This window comes from Hyaena hyaena, unplaced genomic scaffold, assembly GCF_003009895.1.
Source record: "Hyaena hyaena isolate Hyena2069 unplaced genomic scaffold, ASM300989v1 scaffold_124, whole genome shotgun sequence".
In the NCBI taxonomy this organism is placed as follows: domain Eukaryota; kingdom Metazoa; phylum Chordata; class Mammalia; order Carnivora; family Hyaenidae; genus Hyaena; species Hyaena hyaena.
This window is the reverse complement of record NW_024080755.1, coordinates 27858-46724: the sequence shown is the minus strand read 5'-3', so window position 1 is coordinate 46724 and position 18867 is coordinate 27858. Positions and strand designations below refer to the sequence as shown.

General features: G+C 45.3%; 1 protein-coding gene across 2 annotated transcripts in view; it reads left to right on the top strand.

Moving 5' to 3' along the window:
- Positions 1 to 18867, top strand: part of GFRA1 (GDNF family receptor alpha 1) — a 211948-nt gene that overhangs the window by 180516 nt on the left and 12565 nt on the right. For both annotated transcript variants that reach the window (XM_039237360.1, XM_039237361.1), the window contains one exon: positions 2058 to 2239. In XM_039237360.1, the coding sequence (XP_039093291.1) occupies positions 2058 to 2239 (182 nt within the window). The remainder of the gene's footprint in view (positions 1 to 2057; positions 2240 to 18867) is intronic.

Sequence of the window (18867 nt, the reverse complement as noted above, 5' to 3'; positions counted from 1 at the left end):
AATTCATAGGTTCCAACCCAAATGCAATAACCTAATTCTGCTACCTTCACATTAGCCAGACCTCTCCCAGGTGCCTCTGTCATGAGCACAACGTTAAATGATTGTTTATTTCTGGCTATTGGGGGGAAAACAGTTATTTTTAAGCCAAAGTACCTAGCCAAGATGAGAGGAAGAGAGAGAAGAAGGATCTTGGGGTGGAGGTAAGTTATCAGTTCCTGTCACTCAGGTCTTTCTCCAGAAGTGACTTTCATCTCCCTGGACTGCTGTATCTGAACTGCAGTTCCTCATTCCATTCTTACCCCTGCTTATTTTTGTCTTAACTTAGTTATTTTGAGAGAGAGAGAAAGAGAATCCCAAACAGGTTCTGCACCATTAGCGCAGAACTCAATGCAGGGCTCGAACTCTCAAACAGATCATGACCTGTGCCAAAATTAGGAGTCAGACATTTAACCTAACCACCCAGGCATCCCCTCCTGCTTCATCACCTCCAGTCAGTTTTCATCACCGATGTATTGTATGTTTCGCTCACATGCCTCCCCAGTCCGCATGGCATCCCTGTGAGGGCACGCACTCATGTCTTTTGTTGCCGTCACTGACCTTCACTGCTGCGTGTCCAGCACAGACAGCGCCTGGCACTTAGTACATGTTCCATTGACATTTGAGTAAATAGAATGAATAAGTGAACCAACTCCCCAAGTGCAAGGCAGACACCCCAGAAAGCACAGGCGGTTCCGGTAAATGGGAGGGGGTCTCTTGAATCTTCATGAGAGAAAGGAGGGTCCTGTGGTTTGTGGTGGTGGTTTTTCTGGGTCATTTGAAGCAACCAGTCCCCCGCGCACCTCTTTCTCCGCATTTCACCAAGCCGGTAAGCCATGTACCACGGCTAGGAGCATAAACAATAGTTATATTCATTCGAAGCTGTTTCTTACAGCCTAAAAAAAATGTAAAGTTTCAGAAAACAAGCTTCCAGTTTGCCCGAACTTAAAGGATAACAATTTAAGAACAAAATGTCACTTCTAAGAGGAAGATTAGGCTTCAATTATTCTGGCTTATATATCGGAAAAAATGCCAGTAAGGAGTCCTATATTAACAATTTGCACATTCAGGTCTCAAATGGGGGAGTTTGATTTCTAATACAATGAATATGAAATAAAAAAATTCCTAAAGCCAGGCCAAATCCCTGAGGACCTGATTAAAAACTGTTTTTAATTCATTGTCGGGAGGGGAACAACACACAACCAATTTACTCTTGCCATGAAAACAATCTAATCCCATGAAATTGTAATAAGCTTTTAAAGTTTTACATTTTAAACTTTTCATTTAAGCAGGGCTGCTCCTACCTAATTATGCAGATTCTGTTTGGAAGACTGGGAGCAGAAAGGGAAAAAATAATCTTACTTAAATTTTCACTATATATTGATGAGGTTTGGGGTAGAATTCTCTTTTAAAGAAGCTGGTTACACCCGTGCTTTGAGCAATGCCTGGCTCACGGTGGCTGCTCAGAGTGTATAGAGTGCTCTGTGGTGGTAGCGAATTACACTGTTTTGCTGTTTGATTTTACTGCCTGCCAAATTAGTGCGGGTGTCACCAAGTTGCCTCAGTCTCATAATTAAGTCTATGTTATTCTTTTCAAAAAGACACTAACTAGTTTGCTTTTAGTATAGAATTTTAAGAGAGCGCAAGGATATTCTTGAAAGATAGGACAATGATGGCGATCCCAAAATACAGGTTCGAAGCTGGGTTTCACAGCGCTTGACTGATGAGTACTTAAAGACAAGCATCTTGCTCAGCACCTGGTACATAAATAGGAACAATATTTGTTGTACTTTGAGCATACCTAAGTGTCCATCTCAGTATTTAATGAATGAATCGATTTTTGAGCACCTGACCCGATGGTTGGCTCTCAGCATGTGTAGGGTGGATGGATGGATGGGTTTTGTTCAGAGAAGTCCAATACTGTAATCAGAATTTCTAGTGTGCTTCTCTGGCTTCATGTATCCTGTCTGTTACATTTGCTGCTTGACTTTGAAATTGGATTTCCTCCTGTTTTACTGCAGAAAATGCAATTCAAGCCTTTGGCAATGGCTCCGATGTGACTGTGTGGCAGCCAGCCCTCCCAGTTCAGACCACCACTGCCACCACCACCACAGCCTTCCGGGTCAAGAACAAGCCCCTGGGGCCAGCAGGGTCTGAGAACGAAATCCCCACTCACGTTTTACCACCTTGTGCAAATTTGCAGGTAAGAGCCGAGCCCGAACCCCCTGCTAGAGCTCATTTCTAGGGGGAACACAGACCAATTTCCTGCACTGCATTTAAGGATAGATGGCTCGTGGTAGAGCGCTGCTCAGGTTTGAATCTTAAAAGTGCATTTTAACCCTGATAAATGGAGTTTGTGAAGTGCCACAGGGTGGGGAGAAAGATGGACTCTGGGACTGACGCCCATTTGCTGGAAGCGTGACTTTAGCCCAGGCAACCGTACTTGGCCTTGGTGTCTTGAGCCGTAAAATGAGGGGCTAGGCAGGGGAATCTAAGCTTTGTGTCTGTGGAGCGAGTAGAAGAGTTGACTTGATTATTGATTTATATATTATGCTCATTCTGTGTTCTCTGCAAAGCAGCAGCGTATTGAAAGAGAAGGTACTCGGGTTTGTCACCATCCCTGTCCTTTAAACCCGAGGTGGAGTATTTTAACTCTATCCAAAGCTAAACCAGAGACAGTGTTACAAGGGAGGTGTTAACTCACATGTAGAGTCCTGTATGGCTTCATTCTTCCAGAAGCAGAAGAAAATGTTTTTCCGAAGCGGGAGGAGCTGTGTGGAGCTCCCCTACGAAGCCTCTTGTGCAAATAAAGGCCGGGGAGAATGGCTAAGAGACTTCCTTGGGGCTGACCTAGAGCTTCAAGGGCAGAACCACAATGGCACGCTAACAGTGGTTCCCTGCCTTTAGTCAAGGCAGAGTGTTTATTTTCCTTTTCATTGATTTTTTTTTTTTTTGTAGTAACGAGTACTCAGCTATTTAGCAAGACATTGCGTATTTATATGTTTGCAAAATATTTTCACACATTTTACCTCTTTGGATGTCATCCTCCTGAGGGCTGTGGAAGACTAATAGTATTATTGTTAGCCTTGTTCTTGCACTTGAGGACACCGGGGCTTGGTGAGGTAACACTTTTGCTGGAGCGCACAGAGTTTGTGTCACAGAACTGATGCTGGGAACCTAGCAGACTCCTGTTGCTTTCACGGTTCTTCCTGTATTTTGAGGGTAGCGGTGACCACATGATAATTTCCGCTTCCTGCCATGCTGAGGAAGGGGTCATGTGTGAGGCACTGTGCTGTCACTTCACACCTGTCACTGGAGTATAGCCTCCCTTCCCTCTCCCCAGCCTGCCGCCACCAACGATCAGGCTCAGCAGAATATTCACCAGATGCCTTCTTTTACCAATGAATACCTTCTTGACCTGCGATCTCCTTTGTTCCCTGCAGAGCACGGGGGCAGTTCTCCTGCTTCTGAGTTGCTTGCTGTCTTCTCTCCCACAATGTCTCCTCTCTTCTTCTTGGATATCCTACATGTCATTCAGTGACCTTTGGTCTCTGCCCCATCCTTCTGTGTCTTCCCGCTGAACACACCCCCTCAGACACACTCACACACATGGCACTAAGGAGGAGGGAGGGCAGGAAGCCACACAGCCTAGGGTCAACCAGATGTTCTTCATGCTTCTAAAGCATTTCCTGAGCACATCCAATCTCCAGAGCACTGTGCAGAAACTGCCAGAACTAGGAGGAGGCTTGGGGAATAGTATAGCATCTAACGGCTCCATCTTGCAGCAGAGCTCTCAGGCTCAGGGAGGGGAGGTGGCTTGCACAGAGTCCCCCAGCCGGGGAGAGGTGTGTCTGGGTCCAGACATCACACCACAGAAGCAGGATCTATTCTTTGTCTCTGACCGGTGCTTGGCGTCCTGCTTCCTACTAGCTCAGCCTTCTGTTCTTGCTGGGTCCCCTCATATTTCTAACATCAGTAGACAAGTGGCCAGATGAGGGATAGGACCCTATTGCCGTTCAGTGATAATAGCAGGCCAGAGATGGTTCCCAGCTGGTTGAAGAGGCAAGCTCTGGCTGCAGCGCCACCGGCTTCTTTGCTGCACATGTCTGAGTGCATGGAGCGTGACCACAGACACAGCGTTTATCCTGTTTATTGAGCTCTTTCTGTGTTTGGGAAACTTCGTGGAGATGGGTACTCAAAAATTTTCTCTCCTCAGTAAACTTACAAACAATGGACAAGATGCAGCTTGTCAACATTTTTGGAAGGTCTGACCAAATTCATAGATGACATTTCAGAAGGAGAGCCATCACTGGAAACTCCATGAAATTAGTTTCCTCCACGAGAGAGAACTCTGTTAGCCAGAAGGAGGCATTCTCCCCACTTCCCTGTCTCCTGCTCCTCCCCCCACCACCAAGATTACAGTGACTGACTTCTGCTTCTTCTGGGGCTTGTATGTCTTGGCCACACAATATTTTGCCTCCAACACAGATCTGCCCAGCCACCCCTCCCTGCAAGGAGCGCTCTGAGCTGCTGCTAGGTTGCCTTGGCAACGTCAGGGGACACATGAGCTCTGTTCCCAAGAAACAGCGCCTTTCCCTCCCCTATATTAGTGATAGGAAATCTGCTTATAAATAGAGGGGCAAAGTAAAATTAGAGTGTGATGTTTATGTCGAGGCTGCCATTTAACTTCTCAACAGAGGGGGAAATGGAAGTTTGGGACTACCAAGGAGTGAGGGGGCCACCAAACTTCTCTCCCCTGTGACACACACAGAATCCACATGCCTTGGAGCTAAACCATATTTCACTTCCAGAGAGCCCTTTAGGGTTCTACCAAAGCTCACCTTTCCTTCCAAGACAATGACCTGCGTGAGCCCGTTTTAACACATTAGCCAAGCCTGTGTTCACACAGACCCAGGCTCTTACCCTCGCCAACACCATGGCTTGTCCAAGCCTCAGCTTCTTCCTTTACAAAACTCAAGGATGACCTAGCTGTCAGAGATGAGGGGATTAATGGGGAGAATGCTTCAGTGCCTGGGGCAGAGTGAACATTCCAGAATGGTGCTTTAAAAATATCCTATGCGGTGCCTGATCCCTAGTCAGTTGGCCGCTGGGTCCTTTGACAGCAGATGGATGGTGGTGTTCTACCTTGCTTGCTGACACAACAAATGAGATGACTGAGGCAAGGGAAGGCCAGTGTCTTAAACGGAATCATAGAGTAATTCTTTAGAAGGGCTGGGATTTCGGACCCAAAGCCAGTGTACTTCTGCCTATTCCACGAACTTGGACAACCTGGGCTCTTTCTTTGAAAAGCCAGAAAAGGAGGTTATGCAGTATTTGTCTTTCTGCAGTTGACTTATTTCACTTAGCATAGTGTCCTCCAGGTTCCTGATCTCACTTACATGTGAGATCTAAAAACATCTAAACTTTTAAAGCCGAGTAGAATGGTGGTTACCAGGAGCTGAGTGGTGGGGGAAATAGAGAAGTGTTGGTCAAAGGGTACAGGTTTTAAATAGGTGGATGGATAAGATCTGCAGCTCTAATATATAGTATGGTGACAATAGCTAGCAATACTGTACTGTATACTTGGAACTTGCCAAGAGAGTAGATCTTAATTGTTCTCACTTCCCCACCCTCAAAAGTGGTAACCACATGAGGTGATAGACACTATGTTTATTAGCCTGATTGTGATTAACTTTTCATCTTGTGTGCATGTATTAAAACATCACTTTGTATGCCTTAAATATACACATTTTTATTTGTCAATTATGCCTCAGTAAACCTTGGTTGAGGGAATAGAAAAGCTGGAGAGGAGAAGCTGGTATTGAGAGAGTGGTTATGTCTTCATGCTTCCTGAAGGCAGCTATTCAAATAATACAGAAAAACACAGTTCATGCTTTTGTTTGAGATTCTTCAAGCAATTCCAGGAGACAAGGAATAGAAGAAAGACTGGAAGTTTGCCAGTAAAACTTTTTGCAGTTTGGTGATGTCTTTAGAATGACCTATACTAACAACAGTTGAAAGAATCATTGGAGGCCAGAGGATAGGGGATGAGTGAGTGATTGGAGACGGGCCTTTGCCCCGAGAACATGGTCCGTGGCACTGATTTAGGACTCTCGCTTTGGAGTATCACTCCCCGGAGACTCATTCTCCCCATCTGTCCTTCTTTGGCCTGCCTGGATGTCTTCAGATAAATTACCATTTGCCAGGGGTCCTAGAAATATCTTAGAATGGCGTTTGTCTCAGCCGCGTTTGTCATTACTCAGAATAGAACTGACTTGAACCAGCTTGGGATCCATTGGTAACAGGTTTGGAGAAAGTCAACTATCTTTGGCAGCTCTAAAGTTCACTTCCCTTGAGAGGCATCCTCTTATAATATTTTAAAATATACAATAATATGAGAAAACTCTTGGGGACTTGAGTTTCTGTCTTAACATTTGAGATAGATTTCCCCTTCGGTAAGGAAGAAATAAGAATAAACATTTTCAAAAGTCGGCTTCAGAGTGCAATTATCAACAAACCAGATACAATTCTTTTGGGGGAATGGGTGGCCTTGGGTCTGGGGCATATAGGGCTCATCTGCAGTTCCTGTGAAAGGCTTGCCTTTAAAAAAGGAAAGTTGATTGATTAGAATAAAATGTCATAGAAATGTCCAAGTGCTAACCCCCCAACGTGATAAAATACCAGGTTTTGGGTAACCCGCCAAGCTCCCATGTCAGGATTAATTGGCAGTCATATTAGTAACAAGCGTGACGCAGGCTGTGCTATTGTTGGCATATCCCTTTGACTTGTACAAAGTGGTCACATGAAAAACAAAGGAAGATTAAAAATTCTACCAATTATTTCATCTTCTGTGCACTTGAGTGGTCTACTAGCTGGATATTTAAACCAAATGGACTGTACCTGTCACTTATTTAAAGTAAATATCTTTGGGAGATGTAAGTAAGCATCAGAAAAATCCCTACTTGGCATCATTGTTCACTACTTAACTCTGGAAGCCTAAAGTGAAGACCCTTTAAAGTGGCATTTGTAGGTCTTGGAATGCCGTGGTCAAACATGTTGATAGAGCCTGGGGAATGCTGCCCGTTGGCTGCAGCTGAGGACCCTGGGGAAATTTTTGCTGCCTCTGGCCCCTGCCCCTTGCCACTTGCTTTCCCCCACAAAAGAGAGGTGATTGACAGGAAAAAGTCTAGTAGCTTGGGGGCGGCACACACTCGGATCTATGGCTGGCAGGGTGGATGTGGAATAGCCGGGACCAGATAGAAGGCTCTGGTGAACAGCGCGAGCCAAAACAAAAGTCACTTTTTCTTGTGAGCCAAAGAAAACATGTGTGTGGGGAGACACGGAAGGCCAGAGGTTGTAGACAGATCTCAAGTAGGGCTCCTCCCCTCTCCCTCGTGGGATTTTTAAGGCAGCATTCTAGGAAAGATCCAGCAATGCAGCTTTCTTAGTCAGAGAGGAGATGTGAACACAGTCCCGCAGGTAGCCTTGGTGAGGAGGGTTACTGCTAAAACCACCAGTGCAGAGGCCAGCGGCCCCTTCCCCACCACTAACCCATCATCTGCCTGGGTGGTCGGACCACGTTAACCCCAAGGGTCCCACAACAGGGACACTGCTGGCCCTCAGTGGGCCGTGGGAGCAAAGGCCTTGAGGTGGGCATCTTTCCTGGAGGAGAAAATCTGCAGCATCCACTGGACTGGAACCCACATCGACATCTCTCTGGCCTCCCTCCCTCCCTCCAGTTCCTCTTCTTCATAGAGGTCAGTTTGAAGCCTATAGAAATGGGCTGGGTGCTCGTAGGAAATAAGGTGTTTACGGCTCGGTAAGAGGGACAGAAGGCAGGCAAGATTTGCTTATCCATTTAACTCCTACATATTCGAGTTTTGAAACATTTAATTAGAATATTGACTATTAGAATATTGAAAATAATCTATATCTGAAGCAAGACTTCCCATCCCAGAAGAATCGCATGCCCTGTCCTTCCACTGCCTCAGTGCCTCATCACCTTAACAACATCTCTTTGGCCCTGATAGGGCCACGCCAGACCGGAAGTGATTTCAAACGCTTGCTGGGGCCAGCCCCCCAAAAGCCTAGATGTGTCGGTGGGAAGGCAATTATCCAAACTTGCTAAATACCCAGGGATCCTCTGGCTGTGACCAAGTGAAAATTTTAAGTGTTGAGTTTTAAAAGGAAAGCTGCCAATGGGTGTTCTATAAATCATTTGTGCCAGCAGACTGACCCCATTATGTCAGCTAATCCTGGAAATACAGGAGGTAAATTTAAATCTTCGAGCATGAAGCACTTAATCAATATTCTAAATGTTTTTCTTGCAATTTATGCTAGCAGAGCAATGGGGTGCTTCGGCGTCCTGTTAATCTTCCACCGGAGAAGAGGCACTTGAGAGCAAGGCCAGGGTGGTGGGATGTTGCACAGGATGGTTGGAGGGAGGGCAGAAAGCTGGAAGGGGCAAGGGCGAGGCGCTTATTTCCACACCAGTCCCCGGGCCTGGGGTTGCTCATTCACCCAATTCCAGTGGGCAGAGCCACCCTGCATGCACCTCCTTGACACTTTTCTTTAACCCGTGCTTGACAGCCTAGGAGTTGCCTTGCCCAGAAGAACATGAGCTTTGGGGTCAGATGGACCTGAGTGAGAGCCCTGGCTCAGTTGCTATTGCTCTGTGACCTGGGTCATGTTTCCTACCTTCTCTGAATGTCTGCTATACAATATCACCTGCTGCTCAGGTCTGCTGCGAGGATTAAAATACTGGTGCCCAGATGCAAAGGGCCCAGCATGGCTGTCCAACCCTCTGTCCACTTGGTAAGTGGCCACCACTCTTAGCGTGATTGATGAGAAGTGCAAGAGCTTTGACTCTGAACCCTCGGGCCATAAAGGAAGGGCTGTTCCCAGTGGCTGGGAGGCCATGGAGGAGAAAAGTTAGAGCTTTTTAGATTGTGCTTTCTTAATTTGTAAGGACCATTTGAACTGAGGGATATCCTGCCGAGTCTAAGAGGTGGCCATTGTAGAAAGTCCTAAGGAAGGAGTGAAGTGCAGGCGTTCTTGGCACACCAGGACAAGGAGGAAAGGAAACCAAAAGTCAACTTAAAAAAAGGACCAGGTCTTGAGGTGTTACAGCTGTTCCCAACTCCATCTCACCATGCCCAGAAGGAGTGTCCTGGGAGTGTCATCCCAACAGCCAGCTTCTTGGTGGTGTGACTGGGGCCGTGACAATAGTCAGATCTCCGTGGGGTGCCTAGGTGATTCAGTGGGTTAAGCGTCGGACTTCAGCTCAGGTCATGATCTCACGGTTCGTGAGTTCAAGCCCCACGTCCGGCTCTGTGCTGACAGCCAGCTCAGAGCCTGAAGCCTGTTTCAGATTCTGTGTCTCCCTCTCTCTCTGACCCTCCCCTGTTCATGCTGTCTCTCTCTCTCAGAAATAAATAAAATATTTTTAAAAAATGTTTTTTTAAATAGTCAGATTTCCGTCCATTCTGGGTACCAGAGTGGGACTGTCTGCTGGAGGCACATCTCTCTAACGGGTTGCTGACATTGGGAAGAGGGGACATAACTGTAAACAAGAAACAGTCTTAGTTGCAGGAAAGACAGTGTTTGAGAACCAGCCCCACCTCTTAGCCTCTGAGACCAAGACTGAATTTTCACATATCTGCATTCTGCCAGTGCTGTTAGTTGCTTAATATTTATGTTTAAACTAGATATACTCACTTATATCAACACTATCATTTTTAGACTCATCTGAAGCTTTTAAAAACATATCTGAAACATATGTGACTCAGTGTGCTTATCCTCTATACATTAAAATCAATTGTAAATATTAAAATTGAAACAACAAAAAATGTTTGCAGCGCCACCTAAGTAGTGCCATATATACCAGTGGTCTCTCAACTCTACTTGGAGAAACAGGATAAACCGTCTGATATGACAGAACCCAGAACTATTTGCTTTGATAACATGCATCACCTCCTTTTTTATGGTTGCGTATTAATAAAACTAATGGGCATAAGCTCTACCCATGAGTCGAGTACTGTCCTAAGCACATCATAAGTATATATAGTCACTCAGTTAATTCCCACAGTAAGTTCATGAGGTCGGTGCTATCATTATTCCCATTTTTCAGACAGTAGGCTGACACACAGAGGCTTGAGCAGGAGAGGAGAAATGGAAAAATAGCATCTTTCCCTTCTGTGTGTTTTAAATGGCTACACTATATTACCGAAATCACTGCACTTTACCTTTTTGTTCCTGGATAACGTTATTCACTCGATATAGATTAAAATCAGTCCCTAGATCCTTGTTGAACATCTGGCAGTTGGAGGTGCCAGACTGGTTCATAAACTGGCATAAAGAAGGGAAATGACACCTATCCTGACACCAACTGGTGTCCCCAGAACAACTCAATTCGACGCTGGCTCTCGGAGTCAGCACAGACTCCAAAGGTAAAGGGGCACGGTCCCCATCAAGACTGCCCTTACTTCAGATGCCGGTGACACTTCAGGGATCCCCAGGCCACCTGCACTTCTGACCAACCAGCCATAATTTCAGGGGCTCCATGACCCCTTGGATTCAATTCTCTTGAACGACTTGGAACTCAGGAAAGCACTATACTAATAATTACAGTTTTATCATAAAGGATACAAGCAGGACTAGCCAAATGGAGATATACGTAGGCTGAGGTCTGGGAGAGTCTCCAGAAGAGAGTTTTTGTGCCTTTTCCCTGGGGGATCAGACACATCGCCCTCCCAGCGCATTGATACATTCACCAACCAGGTGAGCTTAAGTGACCAGAGTTTTAATTGGGGTTTTATTACATAGGCATGACTGATTGAGCCATTGGGCATGTGATTGAATGCAATCTTCTGCCCCTCACTGCTCCCTGGAGGTCAGGAGTTTAGGCTGACCTCACATGACTCAAAGGCCCAACCCTTTGACCCATAGTTGGTGTTTCTGGTGACCAGCCCCCATTCTGAGTCATCTCATAATCTCATTATCATAAACTCAGGTATGATCCAAAGGCTTCAGTGAATACCAAAGCTCCTCCTATCACTCAAGAACTTCTGGGAATGTAGAGGCTATCTCCTAGAAACCAGGAACAAAAGCTAATCAGGTTCTAATTTTAATTCTAGGGCCAAATGGTGAAACTCCTCATAAGAAAGCTGGAGTTGAAATTTTGAACCTGGGCTCATTTCACCGCTAACCAGCCATGACTCCTTGGGCAAATGACTTAGCCTCTTTGCCTCAACTTCCTCATCCATGAAATGGAGATGATGGTGTTAGAGCCTTCTAGGATGTTGGAAGGATTAAATGTAATCCTACCTGTAAAGTACTTTTGGTGAACCACCCCGCTCTGGGGAGGTACTAGGCAAGTCTTTATTATTTCTGAGCTTTGTGGAACTTGGCAGCACTTGGATCTCCCTGGTCCACACTGTCTCATCTTCTGGTGTGGAAAAGTGCCCTGGGGGGCCTGGCTGGGTTTTGCATTGCTTTATGGGTGCTATTTTCTGTGGCTTTTCTGGTCTTGGTAGCCCATAAGGCTTTGCACCTGTACAACAGGCTTGTTAAAGGTAAGACAAGGTGAGACCTTGTTAAAGTGGTGGTTTCACAGTGTGATTTAGAGTCAGATGCTTCTTCATGGGAAGTCATTTGATTTCTTGGAATTCTTTGCAGGAGGTGGGCTGCTCGTCTCTTTGCCAGTCTTGGAAATTTCAATAAGGATTGTTTGGTGATCTCTTGGCCATGAGTTGAACAGTCCCCCCAGGTTGGGCTTGCTCAACCTTGGCCCTATTGACATTTTGGTCTTGCAGTTCTTTGTTATGTGGGGAGGACTGTCCTCTGTGTTGTAGGATATTTAGTAGCACCCCTGGCCTCCACCTTCTAGATGCCAGTGGCACCTTTCCCTAATGTGACAACCAAAAATGTCCCCGGATGTAGCCGAATGTCCCCTGGAGAGCAAAATTGTCCCTGAGGGAGGACCACTGTTCAGGAAATGAGGGCTGCTTCAAAGACACCCTTTCCTTTTTACAATAAGGGAAATGGAAGTATTAGAGAATCTTCTCAGGTTTCCCTTCGTGGTAAGAAACATAGGGAGATGGAAGAGTGAACAGCCACACTGGACCAGATCTTTCCTGGGCAGTCCAGGCAAGAACAATGAAAAGGGGCTGTGCTTACCACCAAAGTCCCATGCTTGGACATTTAAGTTCATTTTCCCAAGGCAACACCGCCCTTGGGGTGGGACCTGTGGATACCATTAACTAAGGCTTGACCCAGTTCTCATCATCCAAGTACCTGCTGGACCCCATGGCTTTCAGGATCCCACACCCTCACATTCTTCTGGGGGATGTTTTTTCACCCACCCAGCATGCTGAGTAACCCACAGGTGACATTTCCAGATCCACCAGAGTGGATGAAAGTGTTTATATGGAACCCCCATTGGGCTTCACGCATGGATTTCAAGTGTAGGGGAGTTCCAGGAGGGGTGGGAACAGAGCAGGATCAGACTGCCAATGCCAGACTTGTCACCACGGAGCCCTAGGCTCATGTGCTGAATCTCAATGACTGTGGCAGCACTGATGCCATTTCCTGAGCCTTTTGTTTAAGAAAATGACCTTGGTGTTGCATGTTATTGGTGGTCTTTGGTTTATGGTCTTTGTGAGGTTTCTATCATTTCTGCATATTACGGAGTGTTTTCTGGCACCCACTGTTGTTTTGGTCTCATTAAAAAAAAAAAAAAAAAGTCCAAATCTTGGCTACATCTAGCATTTCCTCTGAATAATGCTTTCCTGCTCAGAGAGAGTTTATTTCTCCTGCTCTGGGAGAAACGAGCTGTGAGAGGTGTCTTCCCTTAGCAGAAGTGCTAAGTCTCCTGGCCTCCTACCCAGGCCGCTCCCGGGCTCCCCTGGAAGCCTCACTGCAGAGCCCTGGACCAGACTGCCAAGTGGCCCCGGGGCCCTGCTGCTCCCAGCAGGGAGAGGCTGCCAGTGGGCTCCTGGGACTTAATCTTCCCGGCTGCAGGTGCCAGCTGATGAGCTCAGAGGCAGACGGCCTCCCAGAACCCACCCACGTTCACCTTGGGAGGAAAGAGGCTGTTGTAAAAACAGTTTTCGAAATAACTGCTTATAGAGCATTTTGCAAGCCCTTCATCCAGGAGAGTGCTTGAATTCCGAACTCAAGAATTGGGTATTGCTGCATTAAGGCAGCCATACAGCATGCTGAAGCACACCTTCCATTGTGTATTCAGACCCCATGGGATATAGAATCTTGCAGCATATAACTGGTGCCAAATAACAGGAATTTCATCTTGGGGGTCAGGATTTCTTGTAGATGGGTGTGCATGTTGCCCGTACCCCAGAGGGCAGTTGTGTACATTGTATCAGCATGCTTGGGCCCCTACAGCAAAGCACCACAGACTGGGGGGCTTCCACAACTACAGGTGCTTCCTCACAGTTCTGGAGGGTGGAAATCCAAGATCGAGGTTCAGGTTCTCCTGAGGTCTTCTGCTCGGCTTGCACATGGCTGTGTTCTCCCTGCATCTTTACATTGACTTGGCCTATGTGTGCGTGTCCCCAGTGTTGCTCTGTGCGTCCAAATCTCCTCTTCTTCAAAGAGCACCTGTTAGGGTGTGGGGAGGCTGGGTGGCTCAGTTTGTGAAGTGTCCACCTCATGGTTTCAGCTCAGGTCATGATCTTGTGGTTTTTGGGTTTGAGCCATGGGTAGGGCTCCATGCTGAGGGTACAGAGCCTGCTTGGGACTCGTTCTCTCTCTCTGCCTCTCCCCTGCTTGTTCTCTCTCTCTCTCTCAAAATAAAAATAATAAATAAACTTAAAAAAAATAAAGAATACCAGTTAAGGTGGAGTTGAGCCCACCCCAACAACTTCATTAGAACTTAATCACTTCTTTAAAGATCTGTCTCCAAATATAGTCACATTCTGAGGACCTGGGGAATAGGACTTCAACGTACAAATTTTGGGGGGACACCATTCATTCATAACATATGTCTTAAAGGAGGGTGATAAGTAAATATTTGACACTTAAAAAAATCTCAATTTATGTGCAGAAAAAGCATTTGACAAAATACAGCATCCCTTCTTAATAAAGACTCTCGAGAAAGTTGGGATAGAAGGAACCTACTTAAACATCATCAAAGCCATCTATGAGAAGCCTTCAGCGAACATCATCCTCAACGGGGAAAAACTGAGAGCTTTCCCCCTGAGATCAGGAACACGACAGGGATGTCCACTCTCACCACTGTTGTTTAACATAGTGCTGGAAGTCCTAGCATCAGCCATCAGACAACAAAAGGAAATCAAAGGCATCAGAATTGGCAAAGAGGAAGTCAAACTTTCACTCTTCGCAGATGACATGATACTCTACATAGAAAACCCGACAGACTCCACCAGAAGCCTACTAGAACTGATCCAAGAATTCAGCCAAGTTGCAGGGTACAAAATCAACGTACAGAAATCGGTTGCATTTTTATACACCAATAATGAAGCAACAGAAAGAGAAATCAAGAAACTGATCCCATTCACAATTGCACAAAAAACCATAAAATACCTCGGAATAAACCTAACCAAGGATACAAGAGATCTGTATGATGAAAACTATAGAAAACTTATGAAGGAAATTGAAGAAGACACAAAGAAATGGAAAAACATTCCATGCTCATGGATAGGAAGAATAAATATAGTTAAGATGTCATTACTACCTAAAGCACTCTACACATTCAATGCAATTCCAATCAAAATTGCACCAGCATACTTCTCAAAACTAGAACAAACTATCCAAAAATTTGTATGGAACCACAAAAGACCCCGAATAGCCAAAGTAATACTGAAAAATAAAACCAAAACGGGAGGTATCACCATCCCAGACTTCAGCCTCTACTACAAAGCTGTCATCCTCAAGACAGTATGGTATTGGCACAAAAACAGACACATAGACCAATGGAACAGAATTGAGAACTCAGAAGTGGACCCAAAAGTATACAGCCAACTGATCTTTGACAAAGCAGGAAAGAATATCCAATGGAAAAAAGACAGCCTTTTTAACAGATGGTGTTGGGAGAACTGGACAGCAACATGCAGAAGAATGAAACTAGATCATTTTCTCACACCATGCACAAAAATCAACTCAAAATGGATAAAGGACCTGAACGTGAGACAGGAAACTATCAACACCCTAGAGGAGAAAGCAGGAAACAACCTCCTTGACCTCCACCGCAGCAACTTCTTACTTGACACATCCCCAAAAGCAAGGGAATCAAGAGCAAAAATAAACTGTTGGGACCTCATCAAGATTAAAAGCTTCTGCACAGCCAAGGAAACAACCCAGAAAATTAATAGGCAACCAACGGAATGGGAAAAGATAGTTGCAAATGACATATCAGATAAAGGGTTAATATCCAGAATCTATAAGGAACTCACCAAACTACACGCCCGAAAAACAAACAACCCAGTGAAGAAATGGGCAGAAGACATGAACAGACACTTCTCCAAAGAGGACATCCAGATGGCCAACAGACACATGAAACGATGCTCAGCATCCCTCCTCATCAGGGAAATACAAATCAAAACCACACTGAGATACCACCTCACGCCAGTCAGAGTGGCTAAAATGAGCAAATCAGAGAACTCTAGATGCTGGCGAGGATGTGGAGAAACGGGCACCCTCCTGCACTGTTGGTGGGAATGTAAACTGGTACAGCCCCTCTGGAAAACAGTGTGGAGGTTCCTCAGGAAACTAACAATAGAACTCCCTTATGACCCAGCAATAGCACTGCTAGGAATTTACCCAAGGGATACAGAAATGCTGAGGCATAGGAGCACATGTACCCCAATGTTCATAGCAGCACTCTCCACAATAGCTAAAACATGGAAAGAGCCTAAGTGTCCATCAACAGATGAATGGATCAAGAAGATGTGGTTTATCTATACCATGGAATACTACATGGCAATGAGAAACAATGAAATCTGGCCATGTGTAGCAACATGGATGGACCTTGAGGGTGTTATGCTGAGCGAAATAAGTCAGGCAGAGAAGGACAAATACCATATGTTTGCACGTATAGGAGGATTAGGAGGAACTTGACGGAGGACCAAGGGGGAGAAGAAGGGCGGAAATGGTGGGGGAAAGGGAGAGAGGCAAACCATGAGAGACTCTTGAATGCTGACAAAAACTGAGGACTGATGGATGTGGGGGGGAGGGGGGGATGGGCATGAAGGAGGGCACTTTGGGGATGAGCACTGAGTGTTATGTAGAAACTAATTTGACAATAAACTATTTGTAAAAAAAAAAAAAAAAAAAAAAAAAAAAAAATCTCAATTTATGGAGTGAATTTAAATGGAAAAAATTACTCTTGCCACGAGTCTTCCCACAGTGCACAGGCTTCTGCTAAGTATCTCTTGTGTAGCCTTTGGATGTGAGAGACTCACTCCCGGCTGCTCCTGTGATGGAAGGAACATGGAGAAGGCCCCTTGTCAGGCGGAAGGGCCGCCCCGCCCAGCCTGCAAACGTTGGCTCTCTGCTTTGCTTGGAGGAGCTCTTGCCATCAGTTGTGAGCTTCTACAAATTAAAAAAAAAAAATTAATATTCATTTATTCTTGAGAGAGGCAGAGACAGAGCCTGAGCAGGGGAGGAGCAGAGAGAGATGGAAATAAAGAATCCGGAGCAGGCTCCAGGCTGTGAGCTGTCAGCACAGAGCCCAATGCGGGGCTCAAACTCAGGAACAAGGAGATCGTGACCTGAGCCGAAGTCGGACGCTTAACCAACTGAGCCACTCAGGCACCCCAAGCTTTTGCAAATTTAATTCAAAACAATGAGTTTTTGTGATTGGCACGTTTGCATTGTAGCAAACTTGGGTTCAACATATTGTTAGAATACACAATACAGTAATTTAAGATTATTTTATCAGCAGTAAAGGGTTTTATAATTCATTTAAACAGTTGTAATGGGCTTGAGCATCTTCAGTATAGTTTAATAATACAGCGTTTTATAGCTGGCTGTAAAATTTCAGATTACGGTTTTAGCAATTGTGCAATTTTATTTTATAGTTTAATAATTGTTCAAATGAAGGAGAGTATAAGGTTCCTAAAAACCAATTTAATGACTAAGAAAAATAGCCTTTATCAAAATCTAACGTACCCCTTTAATGAACCCACATGTCACCTTTTCAACAAAGGCAGATCATGGCATCTATTTTTCTCAACCACAAAGCCTTCCAAATTAAGCACACACCGTGTAGTATCTCAGAGTTACATATTTTTTTCTCTTTTTAAAAAAAATCTTTTATCCCTAATCTCCTCTATCCAGAATAAGCCCATTTGCCCAGCACCAGGTGGACAGCAGCTAAGAGGAGCTTCATCAGAAACAGGGAGTAAATTGGTTCTCTCTTGAGAAGGTTCTGTGTTTTACTGATGACCCCTTAATCCCATGCTTCACCCCAGCTCCTAACTTTAATAAAGTCCCTTAGTAATGCCTCCAGAGAGCCCATACTTCATTCTGTGATCGAGTGGCAAAATGGGGAATCCTACATTATAATATAATTGTATATTATTATTATGAGCAATAAAAGTGTTAGCATATAGCACTGCAGAAAAGGCACTAATTCATGTTGTCATTGGAATTATAGTTCATATTGTTATATTTTGGGATTTTCCAGGGTTATATTCTCAGACAAGTAACATTAATAAAAGAAGAGGCTCTGCACCAGGTACACAAACCCAGTTTCCATGGAGTACATCTTGGCAACATGGACCCAGGACTTTTGGGTGCAGTGATTCTTGGGTGTACCAGCTCCGGTTCGGAGCCGTGTTGCACTTACAGAGAGGTAGCAACAGCCAGAGGACATCCATGTGGCTGGGCTCCTTCCTGGCTGGGGCGCAGTCCATGGACTTGGGGCTCACAGGCCATTTCTACTTTGTGTTATTAGCAGCAGTGACTGTGGTGTGAATGGCAGGGAGGCTGACTCTGAACTGTCCACCTGATAAGTAAGCAGGAGAGAGGTCCCCTGCCGTGGTAACCTTTCTCTCATCACCCTGAAATGTTGGGGGTCTCCCTTTCCCCGCTTCTCACTCTGTTCTCTAGCAGCCCCACCCTTCATGGTCAGCTCCAGAAAGCTTCTAGCTGAAATTTGGTGCTGCTTGGGAACGACTTAGGGCTGTCTGTCCCAGTGGCATCGGAGTATTCTTTCCCAGATCACAGCCATCACAGCAACGATACCACAGATACCACAGCTGGAAGGCATTCTTGCTGTCCTGAGGCAGGCACTCGCTCCAGGCATCAGCTGTTGTGTGCACCTATTCCTGCCAGGCACATGGCACCCTCTAGGTTATAAGGAGCTGAGGGTAGCCCTTAGTGATTCTGAAGTCCTATGGAGAGCACAGGCAATAGCATCATTCAGTTTACTCCAAATCCAAGCTCGCATTGAGATAATATAACTCAAGCACTGAGTGTGCCCATGCTTGACAAGGAAGGGCTCATGCAGACAATAGGTCAACAGAAGTATGGTTAGTTCTCAAAGTTGTTTCTTTTTTTGTCTGTTTGTTTGTAAGAAAAAGGGGTTGTGCTTAATAATAAACAGCACGGAAGGGTCAGGCTTTTTGCTATCGTAGAATCAAACCTTCCTGTGGACTTCAGTGGAGAGTAATTTCATGTCCTTAATCCTTGGGTTCATTGTCTATAATATGGGAATAATGAGCACTACTGCCTAAGAGGGTTGTAATAATTAAACAAATTGAAATTCTCCAGCATAGTACTGAGCCTCCAGTTCAGCGCAGTAACTGTTTTTATCATCATTTGATACTCCTGGTTGGTGTGTGCTGAGCA